At 43.7% G+C, this 26,344-nt stretch overlaps 1 protein-coding gene across 3 annotated transcripts; it reads left to right on the forward strand.

The window, feature by feature from the left end:
• Nucleotides 1–1,171: 1,171 nt before the first annotated feature.
• LAS1L (LAS1 like ribosome biogenesis factor) lies at nucleotides 1,172–26,336 on the forward strand. Of its 3 annotated transcripts, none has more exons than XM_030496685.1 (13): nucleotides 1,172–1,395; nucleotides 1,940–2,065; nucleotides 2,233–2,302; nucleotides 3,423–3,504; nucleotides 4,390–4,581; nucleotides 6,423–6,469; nucleotides 8,084–8,193; nucleotides 9,950–10,035; nucleotides 10,889–11,104; nucleotides 11,708–11,843; nucleotides 12,425–12,804; nucleotides 14,693–14,834; nucleotides 23,516–26,336. In XM_030496685.1, the coding sequence occupies exons 1-13, from the start codon at nucleotides 1,199–1,201 to the stop codon at nucleotides 23,604–23,606; spliced, it is 1,875 nt and encodes a 624-aa protein (XP_030352545.1). In that variant the 5' UTR covers nucleotides 1,172–1,198; the 3' UTR covers nucleotides 23,607–26,336. The 3 variants fall into 3 exon arrangements, with proteins under 3 accessions (XP_030352545.1, XP_030352547.1, XP_030352546.1); XM_030496686.1 differs by lacking the exon at nucleotides 1,172–1,395 and adding an exon at nucleotides 1,487–1,508; XM_030496687.1 differs by lacking the exon at nucleotides 14,693–14,834.
• Nucleotides 26,337–26,344: the final 8 nt, after the last annotated feature.

Below are 26,344 nucleotides of genomic sequence, written 5' to 3' on the forward strand. Positions count from 1 at the left end.
TTGGGATGCACGTGGTCTCAACTATGCACTCGGGCATACTCATGTTAGTCTAAACGGGGTGTGTGTGTGTGGATGTGTTTGTTAACTGCATTTGTAGTAGAATATAAGAGGAGTTTTAGCTTTCTAGTATAAACCTTTCTTCAGAGAATGTTCATAGAAAGCTGGTGAGGATGATTAACAGTTCTACAAACAAAATCTTGCCTCAGAATATTGAATAAGAAAGCTGAAGCTATCCTAAAATCCTGACAGCCTGGGGGAAAGACCAAGCTACTCCCTAGGTGCTGGAGGTAGCACCAGAGCCTATACACTTAGTTTTTCCGCTAGTAAAACCAGTGTAAGTAGGTTCTGTAGATTCCCACCTCCGGTGCTGTTTTCCCATCCCATGTTTCAGCTCCACCTCCCCTCTGACTTCTAACACAAGCGTATTCCTGGCATTAAGTAAATCAGTGAAAAGAGAAGTTTAAAAAATACAAAAAATCCTCCAAAACTAAGGTCATTTATAGCCTGGATCATTTATTGATGCAGCCTGCTGCAAAAACCTGTTGCAATTGGAAAGAAGAGCAGTTAGGTCTCATTCCCTGGCTGGAAGGTCAGGGACACTGAAAGCAGCCATACGATGTGTGCTGTTTTACTCAGGAGAGCTGCCTCTTCCCTCTCCCTTTAGGCCCATGGCAGGCACCATCTTCCCAACAGCACTGAGTTCATACAGATCATGCAGATCCAGCGCGAAGCCCTACGTTAGCAGATGCTCTTCACATCTTGCCATGGGGATCATGTTATGCATCCCACCACGTTCTGCCTAAACTCCTGCCCTGAAGTCCTCTGGACACCCTTCCTCACACTGCCCCCTCCATCCACCCCACAACACATCTCATTGTCCCTCAGCTATCTCCAGCTACACCAGGGGAGAGCTCCGCCTGTTTTCACCCTCTTTTGCCCGTGGCCCAAAAGAGGATATCACTAGAGGAGACCAGGTTGCTCCAAGCCCCGTGCAACCTGCTGTAGTGGAAGGTGTCCCTGCCCATGGCAACGGGTTGGAACTGCAGGAGCTCCAAGCTCCCTTCTAACCCAAACTACGCCTCTATGACACCCTCCCTCCGCGGGGCAAGGCCCGGCCTCCCGCGGGCTCTCCCCGCCCCGGAAGCGGCCCCGGGAGCGGTGCGCAGGCGCGGGGCGGTGCGCAGGGGGAGGCCGGGGCATGGCGGGTGGCGCGGAGCTGTCGTGGCGCCGCGGGCGGCGGGGCTGGTCCCCGGCCCGCAAGCGGCTCAGGCCGCTGCGGACTGTGGTGGCGTGGAGGGGCAGGGCGGAGTGGGACCAGGTGATGGTGGGGCTGTACTGCGGGGACAGCCGGCTGCAGCAGGAGGCGCTGGACCGGGTCTCGGCCTGGAAGAGTCGGTACGGGCCGCTCAACGCGGGCGCGGAGTGCTGCGGGGCCTCCGCCGGCCTGCTCCTGCCCCTCTCTGTGTCCGGCCCGTAGGGCGCTCAGGACCCGGCCGCAGCTCGCCGGGGTTCGCGGCAGGTTGCCGGTGTTTCGAGCATGGGGTGCCCGCAGAAGCAGCGGCGGGAGCAAGAGCCGTGGGTGCTCGCAGCTTCACAGGCGGCTTTCCCGAGGCAGTGCTGCAGTGACCATATGCAGGGCCCCCAAATCCCCTCAGTCTGTGTTGCCCCTGCTGCATCCGTAGACAAGACCAGTCTAGATACGGAATCTTGTGAGAGTGCTTAGTGTATCCGTGAGTACTCATTTATATGAGCCTAGGAGTAGCCATGTAATCGCTGTTCTAAATAAAAACCTTCTGGAAAGAGCCTTTGCTGGCATTTTGTGTACTGTTTCTCAGGGTGTTAGGTACCACAGAGCACAAAACGTAGCCCGAAAGCTACCCTCTTGGTAGGGGGGATGTATTGTTGTGAGACTGCTCACCTATTTTTCCTTTATATCTAGGTATGGTCCCAAAATGCCTCTCGCAGTGGATTGCACCGCTGAACTGATCCGTTGTAAGGTCCTGGATTCATCTGGCAGGTTGAAGTCGCATGAGCTCATCCTCTCTTATGGGCTGGCTCTTGTAAGGTAGGGAGACCTGTGTGCTCTGAGAGGCCTGGGCAAATAGTGTTATTCAGCTGTCTGATTTCAGTTTGCATCTCCGGAACCACAGCATGTGGGGGATTTGCCTCTGGGGTTCCAGGTTTCTCTGCAGCTCTTGATAGTCATTTATCTTTTCTGTAACCTGCTTGCAGGTTTGTCAACTTGATCACAGAAAGGAAACAGAAGATGGTCAGCATTCCTCTGAGGCAATTAGCAAGAGAGGTAAATCTTACGAGTTACTTGATAACTTAGCTTTATACAGAGAGCTTATGCACCGGGTGGAGGGAGTTGGGGGGGTCATTCTTTTGTAGACAAAATAAGGGATATAGATGCCAGTTCTTTCCAGCTGCAAAGTTTTGAAGAGGCTTGATGTAATTAGGTCTAAAACTTTGTTCTTCAAAGTCAGATTAGGAGCAACAAGTTGATGATCATCAAAACATTTTGAATCATGTGTGGTCATCAAGTTTTGATTTACATGTAGATAATTGCACTTCCAATATACACCACACGTTTATGTATAAATTCTAGTCTTTGACGAGCAACGTTTACATAAAAAGCACTTAATCACCTTTGCAGACATTTTCATCTGTGCCTCTCGCTTGAGGTGAGCTTGTCCTCTTCTGTGTAGAGAAGGGAAGGTTCAAGCTGTAACTGCAGTAGCAGGACCAGCTTGAGTCCTTTTATTGCCATCTGCACTGAGCATCACCTCTGGGTCTGAAAAGCAAGTTTTGAAAGTGAAGAACTGACAGTATTTGAGACTCTTCTGTACATGCAGGCTTGTCTGGGGCCCCTATGTGAGAATGATATGGTGGTTTGGGGTTTTTTTTCTGGGTTTTTAAGAAAAATAAAAGCACCTTCTTGAAGAAATGTGCTGCTTCTCACCTTTTGAAAGTGATCAGTCTTAAAAATAGAGGTGTTGCATAGTTAAAGTTAGTTGTCCTTACGCAAGTTGCAAAAAGTTTTGCATAAGCTAAAGTGTGTATTATTTGTGTATTATATGTGACATGACTTGTATCTTTGCTATGCAAACTCTCATCCAGTATGCAACTGCTTCTCAGTATCCCATTAAATTATACATAGCAACTTTGTCTAAAAATAACATCTGTTGTTGCAAGTAGCGCTGAAGAACTTAACCTGTAAAATCCCAAGTTTGTATGGATTATAGCCCAGAGGAGGCAATCTCAACCCATTCTTGAAGTGGGAAGCTAGGGGACTGTGGGGCAGCAGTGGCCTGGATGAGGTTGTTCCCACTCAGGTAGAGGTTCCCTGCAGCTTTGCAGAGCCACTGTTGTGTCATGATGCAGTGGGAGCTGCGGGGTAACACCAGTGGCTGTTCTTCCAGGTGGATATCCCTATCTGGGTTGTGGACCTTCGTCACGAGCTGACCCACGGGAAGCTGCCACGTCTGGCTCTGTGCCGCAAGGGTGAGCAGTGCTGGCGGGTGGCATCGGGAGGGCTTGGCCTGAGGAGGGCTCAGGGTAGCAGTGCCAGTGCCAATGGAGCACGCTTCCCTCCATTCTGGGACACTGCAGGACAGGCAGTGGGCTCATCCTGGCAGGGAGAGTTGTGGTGTGAGACACTGGGAGGATTTCCTGCAGCCCTATGGAGGTAGCTGAAGCGTGTCCAGTGGCTCCAGGTTGTGATGCACCACAGGGCAGGTGTCCAGAGACTTTCTCCTTCCCCTGAAAAAAATACTGGAAACAATAGCTCGTCCCTCTTGCTTTAGAGCACAGGAAGTTGATCTCGGGAAAAGAAGTAAACGCTTTTCCTGATGGTTTAGAGATACCTGAGATTCTTTAAAAATCCCACTTAGGGAGAAGTGCAGTAGGTGCTGCAAGCCTGAATGAGTGACCAGCTCATGACACTTGAAGTGATTGCCAGGAATTTCAAGTTAAGCACTGAGGAACCAGTTAAATAACTTTCAGCAGGGTTCTTTCAGGAAGTTGGGTAGTGAAATAGTGATGGGACAAAAGACTTTTTCTTTCCATTCTATCTAATGAATGCACAGTGTCATCTCTGCACAAAAAATTAATGTCACCGTTACAGACATTACATTGGTTATAGTGATATTACAGAATTGACTCATTTTCTTATCACACCACCACCACTGAGCTTAAATTTGGCCTAGTTTGAGCAAAATGCAGCACTATAAGAGTGTCCAGTCATTTTTGTTACCAAAATGATGGTGGGTGTTACCTGGCCTGGGATACTGTTGCGGTTTTGGTTGTTGGTTGGTTTGGTGGTTCCACTTTTTCTTCAATAACAAAGAAAACCTCACTGAGAAGAGAATCTTTCCTGTTCTCCCTTAGGTTGTGATGTTGTACTGGACTGGCTGCGAAAGACCTATTGGAGCCGTCAGCTGGGCAATAACTTGTGTGAAGAAAGTGAGGATGAAGATGAGGAGCAGGAAGAAGTGGAAGAAAATGCAGAGTTGGACAATGATGAATGGGAGATTCAAACCCCACAGCACGAGGCCTGCCAGAAACACAAGGAATTCCATGGTAGGCATTCCTAGAACAGTGACAAATGCAAGGATTAGGTATGTCCCATGCTACAAAAATCAGTTTTAAAGTGTCATCTTCCAGCCCTGGCAATGCATAAAGATGTACCTTCAGCTTAGGTGTTGGGATTCCTTTTTGGGCCTTGATGGATTCTTGTGGTGACTGACTTTTGTTATTAGCTCACTGAATTTGTAGCATAACATCTTTTACTTCTGTTGAACATGTGGTATCTTGATCAGTAGCAACAGTTAACACTGGGATGGGTTAGCACCAAGCATTGTACAAGTTAGTTGTAGTGCCTCGACAGCCACAGTTTTGGTACTGAGGCCACTAGTGACAAGGAAGGCTATGGTACTTTTATAGCTCTCAAAACTCTGTAGATTCATAACCTGAGCAAGAGGAGGGTAAATGCAGTTCAGCCTTTACCCTGAAGTAAAGAGTTACCAGAAAAGTTTCAAAATACTTCGCATGTGGACAGAAAAATCACTATCTGCTAATATTATTAAAAACCCAAACAACACAGGTAACTTAACCTGGACATAATCTAAGATACAGAGTGTAAAACAGTGCTGAATTCACCATCTGAACAGTTCCAAATTGTTCCAATGGCCGCTTTTCCATCACCATAAGTCTTTGAACCTAAGATAAGGAGCTTTTCTCGAAGTGGATTTCTAGTTTGAATGACTGGTCTGCGAGTTTGAGGCATGTGAGGTGTCAAACATTACCTCAGAATGACAAAACATGGCATGCTTATGGGAGTAACTCACCCAACAGGTTACAGCAGACCGATCCAAGGTCCAGAGAGTGTGTGGAAGTGCTGGAGTGACCCTTATTGCTCCCTGGAAGGTCACACTAGGGAGCTATAATGATCTTTCAGGCTTTAGGATCTATGGATTTATTGCAAGTCCTTTCTAGATTCCTTTATAACAGGCTCATACTAGATACAGTAGCTGTCGTTCAGAAAATATCAGCTGATTTGTTGTGCACTTTGGGAACAGTCCAAGCCCAGAGGCAGTACTGAACTTTGGAATGCACAAGCAGCACTTGCCACTTTTCTTGTCGGAGTGTACGTCTGGGCTTCTGTCTTACTTCATTTTGGATGAGATCCAAGCATGTGCTATTCCATTCTCTCCGTGGCTGCCCTAATAAAAAGGAACACCCCACCCCAGTTGCCAAAAGAGAACAACGGAATGATACAATACATTCTCTGATTTATTCCAGAGTAGTGGAATGGCAATGGTGTGTCAGTCCTGCATCTAGCTGATACGGGGTGGTGGGCATTCTGATAGCAGGTGTCAGTGACACCTAACTGGTGAAGTATTTTGAAAGCTGGTGCTATTTCAGCTACAGTAAAAGTGGTCCACAGGTGGAGAAAGGACGTTTCATGTAGATAGTAAATTAAACTTTAATGAAGTCCAGCAGAGTTGTGGTTGGTTTGTGAATAGCCACAGTGCTGTTGCAATAGATTTAAAATGCAAATATAAGGAATACACATATGCATCAGAACATGAACTGCTTATAGGAACAATTTCTTCCTAAAATGATCTATTTGGGAATTTTTTTGGAACTGTTTGGGTTTATTTAACTTGTCTGTCTTTGGCCACTGTTAGTGATAAAATGCTGGACTCCTGGTTCAACCCCACTTGATAAAATTTATGCTGCTGGAAAGGTCTGAGAGCTGTAGGAGTCTTCAGAGTGTAGTCTGAATTAGAATTTAACTTCATTTGAATGATTTCTTCCTTGAGTGTGCATTCAGAACTGAGCAGCTTGCTCAGATACAGAATTCCCTTACATAGTTGATCCATTCCCTGTTTAAATCATATATTTATGTTTATTTCTAGAGAAAGTCAGAGATGTGCTGATGTCCTACAAGAATGAGCAGCTTCGGGTAAGTGCAGTCACATCATCAGCACTTTTGGTGGTTCTTGTTTCCTGCTTGGGGCTCTAAGTCTCTTCATTCTTGCCCAGTCTGAAGAACTGGGCCTCTTGGCCAGGCTTCATTTGAAATACCCGAGTGCTAGCACAACGAAGTCACTGTGCCAGGAGTTTATTTCACATAACTGCAGGGATCCCCTTTTTCCTCCTTGCTGCATCTTCTTACAGTTAGAATTTGTCCAGAAGCATCAGTGATACAGAAGTGGTATTTGTATCAGTGCTGCAGAGGTGGCAGTACACCAGTGTCCACAGTGCTACCAACGCTTGCCAGGTTGTGTATTCATGCCTAAAGATAGTGCTGCTGTCCAGTGCGTGGCCCACAGGGGAGCTGTGACTGCTGTATGTGTGGAGAGAGGCTTGGTTGGTTCCTTTTTCAGGTATCTCTCCTAGTATTGTCATACATGGCTTGCTAAAGTAAAGCTTCGCTGCAGAGAACAAGCAGTTTGAGCTGTGATGGTTTCTAATGCAAACACTTTGTTCATGTTTATAAAAGATACATACTTGGTGGAGATCCCAGGTTTTGTCCAGGTAGTGCTCAGTTTGTTTCTGTTCATCCTGGTGTCTCTGGAAATTAAGACCTGTCATTCAGAAGTCATTAGCCTGTGTTTTCCATCATCCATCATATATTTTTGCAGTGGCCCAGTGGCTGATTGTTTTAGTGGGCTAAAGGTTCTTTAGTTGCTTTAGATCATGTGTTTATACTTGATTTGTCATCTAAAGTATCCTTTGCTTGCAGTGGTAGCTTGTATAGGTTGAGAGAGGAAATCACAGTCCTGAAAATGACACCTTGGTTTTCCAGTCTCATTTTACATTACAGGAAAAACAATTTCTTCTTTTCTCTCAGTAGCTATTGTCTTCCAGAAGGAATCTGCTAGATAGTTGTTTGTGATGTTACATGCTTCATGCCAGTATTTTATAGAAGGAGGTGATGGTAAAATTGCCACTTGGGTGGCTTGTGAGCATAAATAGAAGAATGTAGTAGAAGGATGTGTCACCTTGCTGGAAGGACTCAGATCAGTTATATATCAAATCAAGAAATCACTAACTTTCAGGGGAGTACTAATCTCCAATACTCTTTCTTCCATTTTTGGTACAAGCTGGTAGTCTGTTCTGTGTGTTGCTCCTACTCATCAGATGCTGTCAGTTGATGACAGGTTGCCTGGATGGCTGTGTTTACTCTAAATTTTAATCTGCTGTATGCATAATATGATGACAAAACCTTGTCCTGAGTAGGCAATCTCATCTCCACCCCACATGTGGAGTTAATGAGTCAAAATGAGTCTGTCCTGGTTTATGCTGAAGTCAGGGAGAGCAAGGTTTAGAACAAGAATGGGGATGCCAGGACTGTGGCTCTTCGGTGCTGCTGCCTTTTTAGTTCAGGACTTTTCTAAGTACAATGTGGCTCATATTAGTTTCTTATATACCCCTAGGAAGGGAAACTTTTGTGAGTTTTTTTGAAGTGCTGTTGATGAAGTACATATGACGTGCATCTTCTCTTCATAGCAGTGCCTTTCTGTTTGTCACTGGAGCGTATTTTCTGTTAATACTTGGATTTTCCTTCCCTCAGGTTATGCAGACTGCACAGTCTGTTTCAAAGAATCGAGAACTGTGGTCTGATACCTCTTCAGAAGTGGACTGGATTTTGGCTCAGATCAAAGACCTGATGCAAGAGAACAGGTACGTCTCTGATAAGGAACTGAGGTGAAAGGTATAGTGCAGAGCTGGGCCTGTAGACCTTTAGATTTCTTCAAAATTGTAGGGCAGTACTTGGCCTCTTCTCTGTTTTCTATCCTTCTATTACTACAGGGCCTCTATGACCTAATGTGCTGAGACATTATTATTTCTGTATAAATTTACATGAAGATCTTCCCCCACTCTGAGAAATGCGATCAGTGTAACTCTGTAGAGAGGAGAGAATACCGTGTTACAGATATGAGCTATAACTCCTGATGTTTTGAATGTAAATATATATATGTGATACAAGCTGCTGGTTAGTTTAAGAGGTTATCAGATGTGCCAGAAGAAAACCCTGAGGAAGGGATTTGCACCTTAGTGGCACTGCCCATCAGTTGCTCAGTATGCAGTAATGAGCAAGAAGGTGTAAAGATTCTGTAATGAGAAACATATCGTACTAAACATGGGACTTCTATATCACTTAAACTCTATGTTGGTAGATGCTTGGAAGTTACTGGCGGAAGCAAGCCATTGCACCTACCTCTAATTCTCCCTGGGCATCCTCTGTTAGCCACTGTCAGAACACAAATGGACCAAGTGCAGCTGCATTTATGTGTAAATAGGTATTTGAACCTCACATCAGTGATGTGGTAGAGGGAGTTTGGGCAGCTTTGTTTTTGAGACCCTTGGAACTGATGGCATATTTGAGAATACAAACACTTGGAATACCCGTCCAGTTCCCAGGGCTCTGCAATGCTTGTTCTTTACTGCTAGCACAACAAAACCATGCTAATGTTTTTCCCTTTAGATAATCTCAAGTGTCTATCTTAAGCACATCACGCTATATATATTTCATGAGCCATTCTTAGAAGAAATCTTTAGGCTGAATTCACCATCTCAACAGTGCCAAAACTATTAGAATGGATAGCGAGTGGGATGGGTTGTTGATTAAACCTTTGTTACTGTGCTTGACTGTCTACTGGCTGGAGGGCAGGTATGTGGGGAAGGGAATGTTCTCTTAAGCACAGGCTTCAAAGAAGAGAGGAAGCTGGTTTCTATGACTAGAAGAATGTATTTTTTTGCCTTGTGGGATTTGTTTCTGTTGGCTGTTTCATGGTTTCCTGAGTGACTCCTAATGATCAGGTGACTTCATTAAAATAGCTGCTCTGATGTGCAGGGAAATCCCCCACTTGCAGCAGCCAGGGATGGGGGACTCTTTCACAACTCACAGCTTGCAAAGCTCGCAAAGAGCCAAACCCTTCAGTAGTGATGCTACTGCAGTGAGATTTAGCAATTGCATTTAACTCCCTTGTGTATTCATTGTTCAGAGAGAACTTTTGGCAAGAACGTTCTTATTTATAGTTCTTATTTATAGATGTGTGTTTGTGTTATTTCCAGTAAGTGCTATTTCCACAGTTCCAGACTTTGGATCTAAGTCATGCCTGGATGTTTAGGTTTGGAACTGACCCCTACTGGAGAAGACAAATTTTCTCATCCATTCTATACCAAAACATGCCATGTTTGACATGGGTACTACCATTCCAAATCCAATGAGTATGATACCAAAACAGTGGTTTCTGTAGAATTTATTCAGTGTTTGAAAATTCAGTGTTTGATTTTCATTCTGAGGAGTATTTATTTTAGTGCTGTATCTTTGCACAGAAAGAGAAGCTCTCAAACTTGTTTCGGAACTGATGCAAGTGGTGTTTTGATATGCAAAGGAGTAAGTGGCATTAATAAGACTCTCTGATTGCTCTAGGGAGACAGTGGCTGAAGCTCTTCTCAGTGATGGCTTTCTCATCCCAAAGATGGATTGTCTGAAGATGCTAAATATCAAGTACGAAGGTTAGTGTCTTGGCACCACACAAGTAAAAGGTGCATAGTTACTGTTATGTCCAAGTGTGTTCTTTTTTTCCTCATTATATTGAAATCTGTGATTCTCTGCATATTTTTCATATATCTGGGTCCTTAAGAATCTTTTGAATGGGGTCTGGTTCTCCAGACCCCGTTATGGTCATGCCATAAATCTCTTGCCATGGAAGAATGAATGCTGCTGGGCCAAAACATCTTTTGAAGCTTTCATCTCTGCCTTTATCTGCAATAGTTACTGATTTCCTGAATTCCCACTGGGTTTTCTACATTGAAGATTTGAAGCAAATCTAACTTTTTTTCTTTTTTTTGCCCACATGTGGAGTTCATGGGTTTTCTGCAAGAGAATTAGATACCTACAAATGAAAATTAATAACTTGTCTGTTGCTCTGGCACCTCATGGAAATACCATCCAAAGAACTTTCCAAGAAAGATCCTCAAATTGCTGTGACTATATTACAGTAGTAAAAATACAGGAGCTTTTTGATTCTATGTTTCTTTGCTCAATGTGCCTTCTCTTTGCAGTATATTTTTAGACAGAATAGCTCTTTGTTAAGTGTGAAGTTACCTGTTTTGCTAGTCCCTTCCCAGTTTCAGATTGATTTTCCTGTGCCTTACCAGGTGATTAGATCAGGCATTGTGGTTTTTGCTTTCACTGAGCTGTTAAGTTGAGTTTGCTACTTATTTTACATCCCTGGCATAAGAAAACAATAGCTTCAGGTTCAGTGAGGATCCCAGGAAATACCCTGGCCCCAGTGATCTCTTAACAAACTACTTTAGTTTGAAGCAAGTGTTACACCTGTGGTTTCCTGTTTTCTTCTTATTGCAGGAAATAAAGAGTTATGGCAATTCAAAATTCCTCAGACGTTTTACTGCTTTTGGCAGCCTTTGCTGACAGGCCTCCTTTCCCGAAGTTTTACACAGATCCTAATAGAGAAAATGTTTATGGAGCTGAAGGAATGTTCTGACTCTTCAGAACTCCGGCCTCAGTTCTTAATCAGCTGGATTTCTGAGATGCTGACTGGCATTGCCAAAGTCAACGCTGGTGAGTATGTCTGGAATTTCTGTGTGTATATGTTAAGAGTCTCTTCTGTACTGTTGTGAAAACCGGGAGAGCGGTGTGACCTTCAGCTGGGAAGTGTAATAACCCAATTATTACAGTTTGTTATGTGAACGTAGAGCTTTTTTTCTTGCATTTCTCACACTTTTCAACCAGCAGTTTATGTCAGTCATGTACTTCTTAGCCAAAAATTGAAATTGTTATTGGCAGCTTTGCTGCAGCCTTGTCAAGACAGAAAGAGCCAATCTCTCCCATGAAAGATCAGGCCCTGAAGTATTGTTTTTTCCAGATATTAGTACGATACTTTACAAACACATCTTATGGCTTTCCTGTCTGGGGTGGTGTGCACAGAACCAGCTTGGCAATGTCTGCACCTCACTGTGGTTGTGTCTTGTGGAGCTAACCTGGCTGTCCATGCATTGGCAAGTCACTTGCAGCAACCTTGATGTATTTGGCCAGTACATCTGGTCTTGGACTTGGGTTGGAATGCCAGCTTGTTTGAGGATGTGTTTCAGTAAAAATGCAAAGGGGTGAAGGACATATTTCTAGTGAGTTTTGAGCACCTTGTTTTCTTTATCTTTTTTGAAGGGAAGAAAAGACAGCACTGTAACAAACAGGTGCCAGTGAAGGAGCTGTTCCTTCATAAAGTTCCTTTGCAATGGATAAGACTGACTGACAATTGCTTGGAAGCTCCCTGCTGGGCAACCCCACACCTTCTTCAGCTGTAAGTTTTATCCTGTGACAGCAAACAGTGCTCTGTAACAGCTTTGGCCAGCTCCCTTGAGATGTGCTGAGTTACAGCTGTGTTCCCTTCCCTCCCTATGCATCTAGTAGAAATTGTGGTAGGTACATATGAAGCCCTGTTTGTTGCTGCTCATCTCCCCATCGATTCTACAAAGAGAAGAAGGAGGAGGATTTAGAAGGACCGCACTTTCAAAATGAAAGTGGAGATTATCTGGGGAGGTATTAAAAGAAGCAATGCCATCAGAAGAAAGTGACTTGGTAGCAGAGATGTGACTGCTTATACAGGTGATATAAATTTAGCACAGGTAGTAACTATTCCACATGAAAACAGCAAAGCAGGAATTCAAGTAGAAGTATTCCAAGTCCTTAATTTTAATCACAAAGAGGGAGTATTCCAACATCTACCCACCAGGGAATAGTCAGGTTTTGCCTGTTAGAGGAGATACATTGAACGAGCTGTCCTGGAGGACACTCACACTTAAAAGCCTGCTCAGCTTGATAAATCTTCATCTGGAACCTTCTTTTCTTTTAAGACTTTTACATTGCCCTTTTCCTTTCTAGGATCCTCACAATCATGAGACCTCGCTTGCCACGTTCTTCACGGAAGAACCTTCTCTATCTTGCTTCCATTTACACAGAAGGAGGTGGCCCTTTGTCCAGCCCAGGCCTCTCTTCAGACAGCAGTGAACAGCCAATTTACACTATAGAGAGCTTACAGTGGAAGACGAGGCAAGAAAATCAGGTTAAAAATCAAGGGCAGACTGTAGAGAAACAAGATGATGTGCTGGAGAGAGACAACAGCGTAGAGGAGGTGGAGGAGGAGGAAGAAGAGATGGTAACTGAAACAAATCCTTTGGAAGGACTTGCTCATTCTGGTAACATGGTGGCTATTGCTGAGAAAAGGGCAGCACTGCAAGGATCTGCTTGGCAGATCACTGCAGGTAAGAAATGACTTCGTAAGACTTGGTCTTTGTCACTGGCAGATATTAATTGAAATGCAAAAGCAGCTCAGCCCTCTGGGCCTGGCCAGAATTGAAGCATGCTTCAAAATCATCAAAATGCTAAACCACTGAAAACTGTGGTTTTTCCAATCTTCTGTTTACGTGCAGGAGTCAGCTCTTAAACTCTTAAAATACTGGGAATGCTTTTTCCAGGAGCAGGTTGTTACTGCCTCATGAAATTCTTTATCAGGCTTTTCCAAACTGTTAAAAATGTCAATGTATCCAGTTGATGGAGCAGCATATGTGCAGCTGTGAACGGCAAAAACATATTGATGTTTCTTGGACTTCTATTGTCAGGCTTGGGGGTATTTGAAAGCACAGTTTGGCTGTGCTGGAAAGCACCAGTTATATGCTTGTAAGTTCCATGCTCCAGGAAAATTGCAGGTGCAAGATGGTGGTAAGCAAAAGAAAGGAGCAAGAGAAGTTTTTAGAAGGAATAAACGGTTTATAACTGTTATTAAACAGTTATATAAAAAAGTGTTTTGTCAGCATTATTATGGTAGCTGTACTTTCTCTTTGAGGTGGAGGGTTCTGTAGCCAGGAACGTTTTTGGATGAGTGATTTGTGGAGGGATTTGAAGACAGGAAGAGAAAGTTGGTGGAGAGGAGTTGGAGGAAAAGTGATATTTAAAGGAAGAAGGAAAACAGCCATTAGAAGTCAATGAACTCTTGTACCCCACTCGCTGCTGTGAACAGCTTTTTAGAGCTGGACATTTTGAGAACAGAAGTGAAATTGTCCTCTGCTTCAGTGACTTTGGTTCAGATCAAGCAAGGCTTTCACTGAAGGAACATGCATTGTATCCTGAACCACCCGGGTTTTGTGAAGATTCTGTTTATGTACTTGTTTGTGGGTAAACTTAATTTCTGTTTGAATAACATTTGTGTAGCTGAACAGATCCTTGAACAATTTGAAACTGTAGCCAGTAGGTATGTACAAACCCGTGCCAACATGTGGTGTATGAGCTAGGTTGTTCCCCAAAAGCCGTTTGACTTACAGCTGCATTAGATGTTACCTAATTCCATTTCTGCCCCTTTTAAATTATACTACTTAGAAAGCACTATCCTATGTGGTGTTCTATTAAATGCCCAAGAATGGTATAAAAGGAGAAATGGATGAATCTGCTGGTTCTTTAGGGCAGTGCTTGGGGTTTTGAGCAGATATCAGGTACACAAAACAAATTGGTTTCAGGCAAAGAGAAGGAAATGGGCAAGTTGTAGGTGGTTAGTAGGGATCTTAAATACTCTGTGTAATTATTGCTGGCTCTCTGGAGTGCCTCACTTGTGAAGGCTTCTGTCTGCTGGTCTTCGCTGAGCTGGTGGTAAGCATTGTAGAACTAAATGTTCTCATATCAAGAAAGCACATAGGCTTAAGAGATTCTATTGTCACAACAGTGACACATAATCATCTGTAGCTTTCATTTAGTTAGATGTGAAATAATTAAATTTAATGGGGGATTTCCCTGTTGCGAACTGCCTTTGAAATTTTGGCACCACAATCTAAAGGAGTGGACTCATTGATGTTTATTGGTTGTGGTGGATGGTTTCCCACCGTGAACTTGCTGGCCCTCATTGGAAGGCAAGTTTAACAAATGTGAAGTCATGGAGAGGAAACAGCAATAGGTGCTTGTGAAAACAAATAGCAGAATTCCCAAGACATTGTCATATTCTTATTAGTTAGAACTAGAATCTTTGCTGAGTACCTGAGATTGTTCCTTTTTGCTGAGTGGCCAAGTTGCATGAGACAGCATTTGTGGACTTAGGGGGATCTTGTTCTTTGAAAATCTCTCTGGGGAGCTCAGATTTCTTGTCCATGTGCTGTTTTTATCCAGATGAAGTTCGATGGCAAGACTTTCCTCTTGGGAAACTCCCAGGTCAGACAGACGACCCCGATGGTCTCATGTTGGATAATTATTCCATGATGTCCCTGCTTGACCAGCCACTGAGAGATGAGTGGAAGTCTCCCAATACAAAGTGAGTAATAGCATGGGCAGGACTTTGCCCCTGACCCATGAAATACATTTGTCTCTGCCTTGTACTGTATAATGTGAAATACTGAGGATGAGATTTCCTTTTTACTTCTGATTAAATAGTTTGACCCAAGTATCTGCTGCTCTCTCTAGTATCTACCAACTGCACTGCTCATGAATTTTTCAAGAAATGTGTGTGTTTGGAAGGCCCTGTGCACTGCTGGTGTAATAGCATAACAGTCTGCTCTTCAGACTGTGCTGACAACTGTCAGTGTTGTCTGATGCTAGTCTGACAGTAAGACACAGTCTGCTGATCCCTTAGAGGTACTAGTATGGAAGTGCAGGATCTTTAAAACAAGCTGCTGTGAGCTGGTGCAGAATGTGCCTTGTGCTACACTGGGATGAGTAATTTTAATGGGAAGAACTGTTGCCTTACGATTAAAGCCATCAGGGCTAGGAGCCTTGGAAGTCATTTAGCCTCTCCCAATGTCAGTTTTCCCACACTAGCTAATCTTGTATGGGAAGGAGGAGTCATTGTAAAATGCACAGTGGTTTGCTGAAGCACTCTGAGGTGCATTAGTGGGAAAGCCTGAAGGTGAGAAGAGAGCCACAAAAGAAAGAAAAGAAAGCGGTTGACTGCAGGTTGCTTTTGTAACACCTGAGGGAGGAATTGGTTGTACATAACTGGGGTGGGAAATACCGGAGAGTTTCACATCAGTGAATGCAAACGTCTCTTTTCTGTGTGCTTGAAATGGGGACTGTAATGTGCATCCTGAGTAAGGCCTGTGTCTCTGCAGTCCCAGTTGTTCATCCTATGGTTAACCAGCATGAGATAAAGTCTCTTCTCCTCACCCTCCCTCATTGCAACAGGAAACTCTTCCTGCTTGTTTGTACTGCATGCTACATTGACAATATGCTTGCATTGTTGATGGACACAGCCAGACACAAGTTATTGCTACCTGGATTGCTGTGACAACTCACCAGTATCATAGGAAGTTACTTCGTGAAGCCCTAACGGTCATCCTTTGGAGCTGAAAGAATATACACAACAGTTACCTCTCCACATTTGTCTCCTTCATCTTTTCATGTCATCAAGTCTGAGAACTGCTGTTTGCAATTCCTGCTGTTCTCATTCCTTTCTGGGAATGTATTTTTGTTTTGCACTCCTTGGTCTTTTGCACTATCTGCAAGTTAAATGCAGTGGCATAATTGGCAATCAAAAATATGATTTCCATGGTATCCTTTGAGGAAGCCGTCTTAGAATCTTACTATGTTCACTCCTTTCTAAAATAAACCATTGCAAGGATTGTGAGAAACTGCTGTTCAGCAGCTTGGAAGTTACTAGCACAGCCTCAGCAGGCTCGAAAAGTGTTTCTGTTAGCTGGGGCTCTGATCCTCAGCCACAGTATGTTGGCGTTGCCCAGTGACCTTTTCAGAGCTGCAGCTAGTAATTTCAGCTGCAGATCTCGCCTCAGTAAAGAAACACAGATTGTCATGGCAATAACAGTGGCATTCTATAAAGCTTTAGTTAGGTCACCTCTGCTACTAAAGGAAGCTTGTCCAGTTAAACCATCCCATTGAAGACATTTTAATAGGGTTATTTCACCCTTTGAAGTCAAACTCAAATGCTGTAAGCTGTCAATATCACCACATACACAATAGGAGATGGGCTTATATGTATTTTAATCCAAGGAACACTTCAGAATATAAATGAATGGCAGTTATTTTCTTAAACACTTGATAGGGTAACTTTCTAATCAGTGATTCTTTCCCCATAGTTGATGGGCCAAATCTAGTAGCTTCCAGAAAATGTGAGTAACAATGACAGTCATGCAGCCTGGGGTGCTGCATTGGGAAGAGCTCCAGTACATACTCATATTTTCACATATTCAGAGTTGTCTTCAGATTCCAGTTTCAAACCTTCCAACAAGCAAGGTTTCCATTCTTCTCCATCGTCTTGGTCATCCTCCCCAGGACCAGTCTGCTCTTTGGTCAGTTCAGGCCTGCTGAGAGGGCATTGTTTGTGCTTGATTCATCCAATTGAAATGTAAAATCAGCATCTTGGAGATTCCTGGGTAATCAGAAAGAAACTGTCATTTACTGCTGCTCTTTCTGATGGTCGAAATACTTAATGGAGTCCTTGGTTCCAACACTTCTAAAAGAGGCAGGACCAAACCTGTGTCTCCTTATATCGAGAGGGTAAATGAGTTACCCTTTTTGAGCCTTCCTGAATGATGTTAATCTCTGGTAGGACTTATGCTTTGAGCACTGCATGAATTTCATGTTTAGAGGGCAGCTAACCATTTGTCTTCTGATAGTTGATCATCCCAAAAAGAAAAGGAAAACTATACTAGATGCAGAAACCCCCTTTTGATTCAGCAGAAGAGCCCACTGGTGTCAGCCAGCCATGAATCATGTCTCTTGCAACATGTTCCATGTCGGGAATAAGGCAAATTCCTGGAATTTACATATCTACTTCTAATCTGCAGAGCCCTGGCACTCTGACTGTAGTCACAAGTGACAGAATACTTGGATCTCAGAGACTTCAAACAGAAAGCTGTTTGACTTGATGTTCAGGTGGGTGAGATCACTGATAAGAAGAAGGAGCTGCAGCAGAACTCTAATTGTCTGCAGTAATCAGTACCCCTGGCTCCTGGCCAGGCTCTGACAGGAGATGGTGGGAGTTTTCTTAATCTCATCCTCCTTGGCTCAGTTCATTTTTTCTGAGCACGATAGCTGGAATCATCATTACGGGGGCTGTAATGAGTACATGTGGAGTAGTGTGATTCACTGCTCGGGCTTGTTTGTAAGCTGCTACTTGAAACCAGCTGTAGCATGTGCCCTTTCAGACTTGTGTGTTGTAGGCTTCAGGTGTTCTGTAATCCCAATATATTTCTTGGAGTGGTTTCTAGACTAACAGGAATTAAAAATCACCCAATGATGCCAGGTTCTGCTCTACAAGCAAAAGAATTCCTCTACATAGAAACTTTATAACATACTACTGATGTTAAAGGAGATAGAAATTAGCCATATTAAAGTCTGCTGTCTGAATATCCACAGCACCTATTACTCATTTGTTAATAAAAAAATCATTAAAATTACTAATAAATAGGTATTTTGTAAGTTTGCTAGTGACAGCAACAAAATCTTTGCTAGTGTCAGCAGTGAAGTTACTGCTGGTAGGTAAGTGTGATTACTTTCAGCTTTACTTTGGGTTTGGAAACATCTGTTAGGTAAAATTTCGACTGGGAATAGAAAATTTTGTTAAAATGTCATGGAATATAAATCATGTCATGTTCATTGCTGTTCCATGTGCTATCATAGAATAGCCCAGGCTGCAAGGGACCTCAAAAGATCATCTGGTCCAACCTTGTGTGGAAAAGGGAGCCTAGGTGAGACTATACAAACTCTGTCCTTGCCAAATTCCTCTTACCTGATGGGCTCAGCTCAACAGCAGGAAGGATAGTGCAAAAGACCCCCAGAAGAGGGGATGAAAGCCACCAGGCTTTGCTGTTTCTGGATGCCTGAGAAATGTGAGTATTTACTGAGAGAAAATAGCAAGCAGACAGTATTGCTATGGTGCTGCCCAGTTTTTGCACCTGATGTGCTTACCAATACTTTATCCTTGCTGCTTTTATTTCACACATTGTGGTAACAGCAGCAGTTTGGGATCATTGGTAATCCGTGTCTGTTTCTGTTGCCTCTAATCCTCCAGTTGCAGGTGGCTGGGGAGATGATTTGGTTCTTTTGTTGGCTCCCAGCCACAGCTGCTTTGTCTCCTTTTCCCTCCCCATAACAGCAGCCGTTCTGCTCCAGCTTCCAGCATCTGTGGTGGTGCGAGTGAGGAGGTGGTTGTTTGTTTTGTTGAGTACAAGTGCCAGCAGTGGCAATATGCTTCTGTACTCTCCCAGGGAAGGTGAAGAATTGAGATTTATCACCATGACAACGTTCTATATCCCAAATTCCTCAGAAGCCTGTACCATCAGTATACTGCTGGCTGCTCCTGCAGCTGGCAGAACACCTTGCAGTTCCTATTGCTTTGTCATTAGCAAGGTAATTAACTGTGTTCTCATTGCTTTTACTTTGCTTTTGTCTGCTTTCATCCAGTTCCCACTAAACCTTTTTTTCCTACTGCTACAAGTTGTGCTTGCTTGCCTCTTGTAAGAAAGGCTCAGCTGTGGATTCTGGCAGCTGACATGAAGATGTTTTCTAGATAGTGTTTCCAATGCGTTTTGGTTATGTTCCAACATGGAAAAGTCCTCTGTGTTCCATCATAGTTCCTAACAGCTGGAAAGCAGAACCATGAAGCAGCAACCACTGGGTGCACTGGTCCTGCTGCACCTTCAGTGTTTTGTTCCTTTCTCTTTCTTACCAAACGCTGACACTTGCAGTTGCTTTGGTGATAGTTAGTTGTTTCAGTGAGTTGTGCAAAGCAGTTCAAATCTCAGCAGTTTTACAGCACTGCCAAGCAGTAGTTGAGTGTTATAGTTAAATGGTGGCTTGGTAAAGCTTCCAGTCTGTCCCTGACTTATATCACCTCTTGTGACTTCAGAACAAATGTGATCTGATTCTTTGAATTTGGAGGGCATAGAAGGGTAGTAGGAAAGAGTTCTGGAAGGTAAAACTTGTTTAGTAGTTTTGCAAATCCATTAAATGTCCAAAGTGGGTAAGATTTCTGGTGTTCCAAAACTTGCTTTCCTTAGCATGCTTCAAGAGCAAAGCATCAGTGTCATTATCATGGAAGCTGGAACTGTGGTGCTGGGAGTTATGATGTCTCAGAAGGTGCTTTGAGGTTCTTGCCTGAATAGTCTGCAAAGGCACGTACTTAAAGGGTCTCAAGAAAATAAACCAAGCACAAAACAAACACCCACATGTCAACAAGTGCATCTAAACACAAGGCTGACCTTTAGCTCGGCAAGTTCTGATTCACAAGCTGCTGGCAGGTGGGAGGGTAATTGGGAACAGTGTTCTGTGCTTGTGTGCTTGCTCACGCGTCTGCTTTTGAGCATAGCTGGGGACAGGCAGCTCAGACCTTTGATCTCAGCTGGTGCAAACACTTTTACCTACTAGAACTGATGTGCAGCTAAAACTGGGCCATAACAGCATGATGCCCTGTCTGGGAGATCTCCTGGGCTCATCCTCCCTTCTCCCTGAATGTTAATAGTTAGGAAATATGCATGGCTGGTTGTTTAAAAGGCCTCTTTCTCATGGCAAACTTGTCAGGGGCGCTTTTCTCCCCTCCATGCTGTAAAAAGCATTGGAAAGTCAGATTTGTACTTGGTCATAAACAGACTGTTCTCTGGAATGCGCTGTTCAATGGTTTTCTAATGGTGAACCGTAACTTATCCATACTTTAAGTAATGTTCTTTGCGGTTTACTTCTCAGGATTTGTTTAGGATCCCATTGCTTGCAACAAGTCAGAAAGAAGGGATCCTTGCTTCTGCACATATGAAAAGCAGCAGCAAGTCAGGCAGAACAGGCATGGCTATGGGAGGCAGGTCAGTCTCTCTGTACAGAGAGAAGAGCAAATAAGTTGCTATAGGATAAAAAGCCCCTGTCTGCCAGCCAGTTGAAGGTTTTCCAAGAAGGCTCCAGGCTTAGATGGAGTATATACATTTCCAGGAATTTCTGCTCTGTACCATACTTGTGTAACTGTTAAGGGGAATTTTGCTGAAGATACTTAGCAGAGGCAAGAACCTTGGAATAATGTGGGTTATCTTCAGGAAGCAGTGCACTCTGTGCTATAGTACTTGCCTACACACTTGACTGTGATCCCTATCTTGACTCAGAGAATAAGCTGCTGGTAACCAGAACAGAAATGTTTGGCATCAACAGCTCCTCTGTTCCTGGAAGAGACAAACCTACTTTGCATTATAAATTTTTGCTCACGTGTGCCAAAACACTCCTCTTGGTATCTGCAAATGAACACCTTGGAAGGACCTGCTTTTTCCAGTTTCTTTGGTGCTTTTCTTGTAAGTAACGCTTAGTTATTTGGTGCTTGCAGGGACATGAAGAAAGATGTGGTGACATTAAGGAATTAATGACAGAGTGGGTGGTGTAGATTGATTGTTTGCAGTTTTATGGTTAGGGGGAAGCTGCCATTTCATTTTATAGTGCACAACAGTAGATTGCCCTGGAGAGAATGAGACCTTTTCTGCAATGCCTGTCCCGGGGGCAAGGATTGAATTTCTGTGGTGGTGCTTTGCAGAGAGGCTTATACTGATGCTGCTGTGGAGCCAGCCATCAGTGACAACAATTACACAACCTAGTTTAGAAGCGTTGCTTTAAAAGCAGGAGGAGAAGCCTGAGCCACCAGTAAATGTCTCGCAGTTAAGGTTGAGGGTATCGTTCACTTTCTACCTACAGTATTCTCTTCATATGCCATGGAAATAAAAGAAGAGGGAAAGTGATGTACCCGATGCAGCTGACTTCCTGAAGAAATAGTGTAAGAGCTGATTTCTGCTGCAGTGCAGTGCCTCATGATTATGTTACAGAAGCCGAGTCCCCACTAACTGCTGCATTGCAGACCTGCACGGAGTGTGTTGCCTGTTCTGTGTAGCACAGAATTACTTGTACTTCTTGAACTCTTACTGCAGAGAAAACCAAAGTGATTTACAAAGCAGGTACATGAGGAATCATTTTCCTAACCCCAAAGTTCAGCCACTTCTTAGGTGGAAAATGGTAGCAGCTAAAACAAGCATAGCAAAAGTATGCTGGAAAAGTAGTATTGTGGAAACTGGAAATAGCAAAGGTCATGCTGATTTCTACTCACTGTGAGCTGGGGTGTTTTTCATATTGTCTTGGCAATAGTCTTTCTCACAGATTGCTGCATGCCTTCGCGTGTTAATGTGAAACAACTTCAGCATAGATTTGGTGGTGAAATTGCCATCGAGGTCTATAATTAATTGCTTCTAGGAATTTGTGAATTGTCTTGAAATTTGCTTTAATCAGAATTTGCTGCTGTCATCTTCGGCACGACCTCGTTTGAAATAATACCAGTGACAAGATTTGTAATTGCTCTTTCGTGAGTCTCATGCAAGCTACAAGACTTTGTTGTCCAGGAGGCGCCTCAAAAGGAGCTGAGGCGTTGCTTCAAACCGTATCAGTCCTGTTCATACCTTCTTGGCTCCTGTGCTGCATGTATCTGTGGCACAAATGTAGTGTCTTCCGAGGTTTTGGCTTTGTTTTAACATGAGACCTAAGTTCCTGTGATGCTTGGGATACTTTGGGAAAGCTTGCAGTTCCTTCCTCCCTGGCCCCAAAAGGTGGTGTTTAGTGTTCTTTAGCATATGCTCTGTGTGTGTGTTGGCTGTGGCAACCTCTGATGCTTTGAATAGCTGCTGTCGTCCTCAGGCAGAGCTTTGGGTTCTGTGATAAAGCCCCAAAATGTGCTTTTTCTTTCCTCCCGGTGTCAGTTTTACCTGGCAGCAGGAGCAGATCCGGCAGGTAATGACCACTTGGAGTTTCCTGAGCATGGAGCTGCTGACATGCAGTTGCTTTGGGGATTGCATCAAGCAGTTGCAGTGACATTTCAGAAATGGGATTCATCATTTAATGGGCATGGATAATGACTGGATTTTGTTGTCCTAAGGATGAGATGCAGAAGCAGATAGGTGAGAGGGATGGCTAAGAGGTACTGAAGAGTGAAGACAGTGAGTAGGCAGGGAATGGATTCTTACCCTGGAGGATGGTAGGTTGCAGCTGGGAGTGCATGAGCTCTCCTTGAGCATAAGGAATAGAGAAAGTGAAAAACATGCACAAGAGAACCAGATTTTCCCTTTTTCTCCTTCGCCAGGTTTCAGGTGGATCCTTTAAAGATTTGTTTTATTGATAAAATTTAGCTTTCACCTTCATCATTCTCATAAAATGAATCAAAACGATAAAGCAAACCCTTCCCTGACTTACTTAACAACGTGGCAGTGATTGAAGGTCCTTCGCATAGTAAAACTTTGGGGAGGAAGAAGTTTACATGTGTTCTGCCACTGTTCTTTGAGCCTTGTGTTTGACAGTGCCTGATGTCTGGGAACACTCTAAAATCCCACTGTTCCTCTGTATGCTGTGTTGGGGGATCTCCTGGGGCTCAGCCTTAACTGGGTCACTTCTGCAGTGAGAAGGGATTTTACGCCTGCCTGAGATACCTTCCAAAATTAGACATTACGCAGCGTGCTGTGGTGTCACCAAACAGCTTCCTTTCAAGTCTGTAAGAGCACTCGTTTCTGTGACTTCCTTGTAAAGCCACAGGAATGGCAAGTTGCCACGTGCAGTGTGTGCTGGCATCGGAACGCGTGTGACTTGTGACAGGCTGTTCTCACACGGACCACTCGCTGCGTTAGCACTTCACCTGGGGAGCTCGTGTTCCAGCTGCAGAGGGCACATGAAGGGGCAGATGAAAACTGCTCCGTGGTTATTGCTGAAGTCACGTCTCCCTCACCATTGTCAGTAACTGGTAACCTTTGCTTAGGTACCTTTGGCACCTCGGGGCTGTTGCCTCTCTCCAACAAACCAATTACAAACTAAGGCCGTTCCAGCAGCCAAATGTTCGGAGCTAAAATGAGAACTGACGTTTTGTTTTGGAAGTAAAAGTTAACAAGTTTAAAGTGCCATCAAAACGACACTGGTGATGTGAGCTTATAAATCAGCTCAGTGCTTATGTATGTATGTGCTTTATTTCTGTTCCTCTCACAGCTCTGCAGAACTGAATATTCCTGTGACAGGAGGATTGTTGTGGACTCAGAGTGACTTCCATAAAATAAAAAGCGGCCTTCAGCTCTTCTGAGGCAGCAGCGTGCTCTGTGGCTTCCAGTATTGCACAAGACAAGTGGCACGGGAGAACTGGTGATGGTGGTGGGGAAATAGCCACTCCAAGAGGGGTTTTTTTGGTTTTTTAACTGATATTTACTGTGTAAAATGAGTATTTCGTAAAGGTGGCGTTTTAAGTTCCACATGTAGTAACCATTGTCTTGCTTAACCACTGTCATGAACTGTTAGCTCTAGTTGATGTTTGCCAAATACAGTTATAATACTTCAGAATCCCTCGGTGTTCCCTACTGTTTTTCATGGTTAATAAATGCAGCCACCTGAAGGCAAAACTTCCTGCTGGATCCTGTTTTCCCTTTTTCACTCAGGTATTCTGCAGAGTGTCCTCTGGGCCTCATTAGCCACACTGCTGAGCCCTTCTTCCTTCAGTGATGCTGATACTGTCCTGGATGAGTTTGCATGATTTTGCCAGGGTAAGACTGTGCTCCAGCTTTCATCTAGCCAGGATTTCCCATGAAGCTTCAGGGATCAGGTCAAACCGTGGCGTGGTTGGATGCACACCAGTGCTTAAGTACCTTTCAATTACTTTTCCTCACCCTTTTTTTCCAGTGACAGTCTCGAGGCCTCTTTTTAATGACAGTTTCTGCTTGATGTTATTTCTGGTCACGATGTTGTCGAGGTTGGTAACTAATCCTGTGGTCTTTGCTGAGAGCTGCCGTGAGCACTGCAGGGATGGACTCGAGCGCCGTGTTGGAAAGGTGTTCAGAAAAAGGACTTCCAGCTGGTTTTTCTTTACCTGTATTAAAGGTCTTGGAACTTGGAGGTATCTGTAATTACCTGTCCAGAAAATTGGAGTTTTAAGCATGTGTATATTGCAGGAGTCCTCGGTAGGAATTTGTTGGAGCTGGAGGGTGCTCAGAGCCTTTCTCTGAGCTGGTCTAATAAGCTGCAATATTTACAGACTAAATAGGAACATGTCAGTGCAGGCTGTGATGGGGAATCCTCTAGTTCCTTAGAGCTGTTACTGACATTATGGGATGTTCTATAGAAAGAGATTCACAGAGGGGGACACTGCTTCAGCAGTACATTGGGAAGGGTTGAAATGCAAGTTTAGAGCAGCAGCTTCACTGATACTTGGGGCTGGCTCTCAAAGAGGTAGTTAAATGTCTGTAATGTGTTATTTCTCTGTTCTAATTTAGTGTCGTCCTGTTCTACTGCAGTTCCTCTTTGCCAGACATCTGAAGGTTGTTGAAAGTGAAAGGTACCTGGTACATTTCCTTCGCTAAAAACGAGCAGTGTGATGCTAAAGAAACCAAACTTTGTCTTAGGAGAGATTTTTCATGTATCCCTCTCCCTTTCTTGTATTTTGGGAGGTTTCTCCTGTTACCCAGCAGTTCCTCACGCTTATTTAGGACATTTTGAGTGAAGAGGATTTTTTTCTTTTATTACTGTATTTGGCACAGCATGAAATTACTTAAATTACTCTATTTCGTACTTCTGAGGTCTGTCAGTGCAAACATAACAGTTCACAAAGGAAAGGCTGCTGCTGGCAAACACTGTGCTACATAGCGTTTTTTCCCCTTGGTAGAAGTTTACTTGGTAACATTTGTTTTCAGCACATAAATACTTCCTTTTCTAGAAGCACATTCGGAGTGGTGGTAGGAAAGGCAACGGTGGTGTATTCCCAAATTACTTCATTTTTCCTTTGCATTGGGCAGCACTTCTGGAGGCTGCTTTTTCCCTGTAACTCGGTCTCTCCAGACAGATTTTTACTGTCTGAGAAATAGCACCTCCAAAGGGAAGCCGTAGAAGGGATTGGAGATCAAAGCTGGGGCTATATGGAATAAATCACACAAATAGGGATTGCTGAGGAAGTTGAGGCCTGGGCCTGCTGCTTTTGTGGCCTGTGATCCCTGTTTTGGCTTTCGGACTTTCTGAATTTCTTTTCAATGGAAGCAGTTGGAGAGAGTAGTGGAACCTTATTCTGGGAATGTGTTCCTGGCTGTTCAAGTGTTCTGTTTTCTCATTCCCAAAGGCAGCTGCTCTGACAAGGACTTCAGCTCTAGCCAGGGGTTACAGTGTTGGGGAGAAACCTGGAACAGTAAGAATATCCTGTAGAATCTAATCAGCACTTCATATACATGAGGATGTAGATTGAGCAAAGGGCTTGGGATTAGGAAAAAACAACTTGGTGATATTGTATTGGTTCTGTTTGGGTTTGTGCTGTCTCTGAACCTGGTTCCTGGCCATTGTGAGCGCAAACATGGTGAGGGTGAGAAAAGTTCAGGCAAATCCAGATGGAAATGAACTTTGTGTATCATTTTCCTTCTGTTAGGTTTACTTCCTTCCCCCCCACCCAAGAAGTTAAAGCACTTTGAGTCCAAGCAATGGTAATAAATGAAACTGGATCATGTCCTCCAGAGGAAGGGAAATGATTAAGTGTTTAAATAGCAAAAGAAAAAGTGTGTAATGGGGAGGCTGATAAAGGACGTTACTGTGACAACACAGCAGGACCTAAATAGTACTTTTTTTTTCTGCTTTTTAAAGAAAAGTAAAACTTTAGCTCTGTTCCTTCACAGATTTCAGCACAGATGGAAAATCTGAGCATTATGTATGATTTCAGAATCTGGGTATTTTTCAGTAAATCAGCTAAAACTATTGAGAAATAATTTGGACAGACCAGAGCAGTTGTTTCGGATAGAACAGCTTTTGGGGCTCTCCCCTAAAGAGGGTTACAAAATAAAAAGCTTGAAACAA

Source organism: Strigops habroptila, chromosome 9, assembly GCF_004027225.2.
Source record: "Strigops habroptila isolate Jane chromosome 9, bStrHab1.2.pri, whole genome shotgun sequence".
NCBI classification, from domain to species: Eukaryota; Metazoa; Chordata; class Aves; order Psittaciformes; family Psittacidae; genus Strigops; species Strigops habroptila.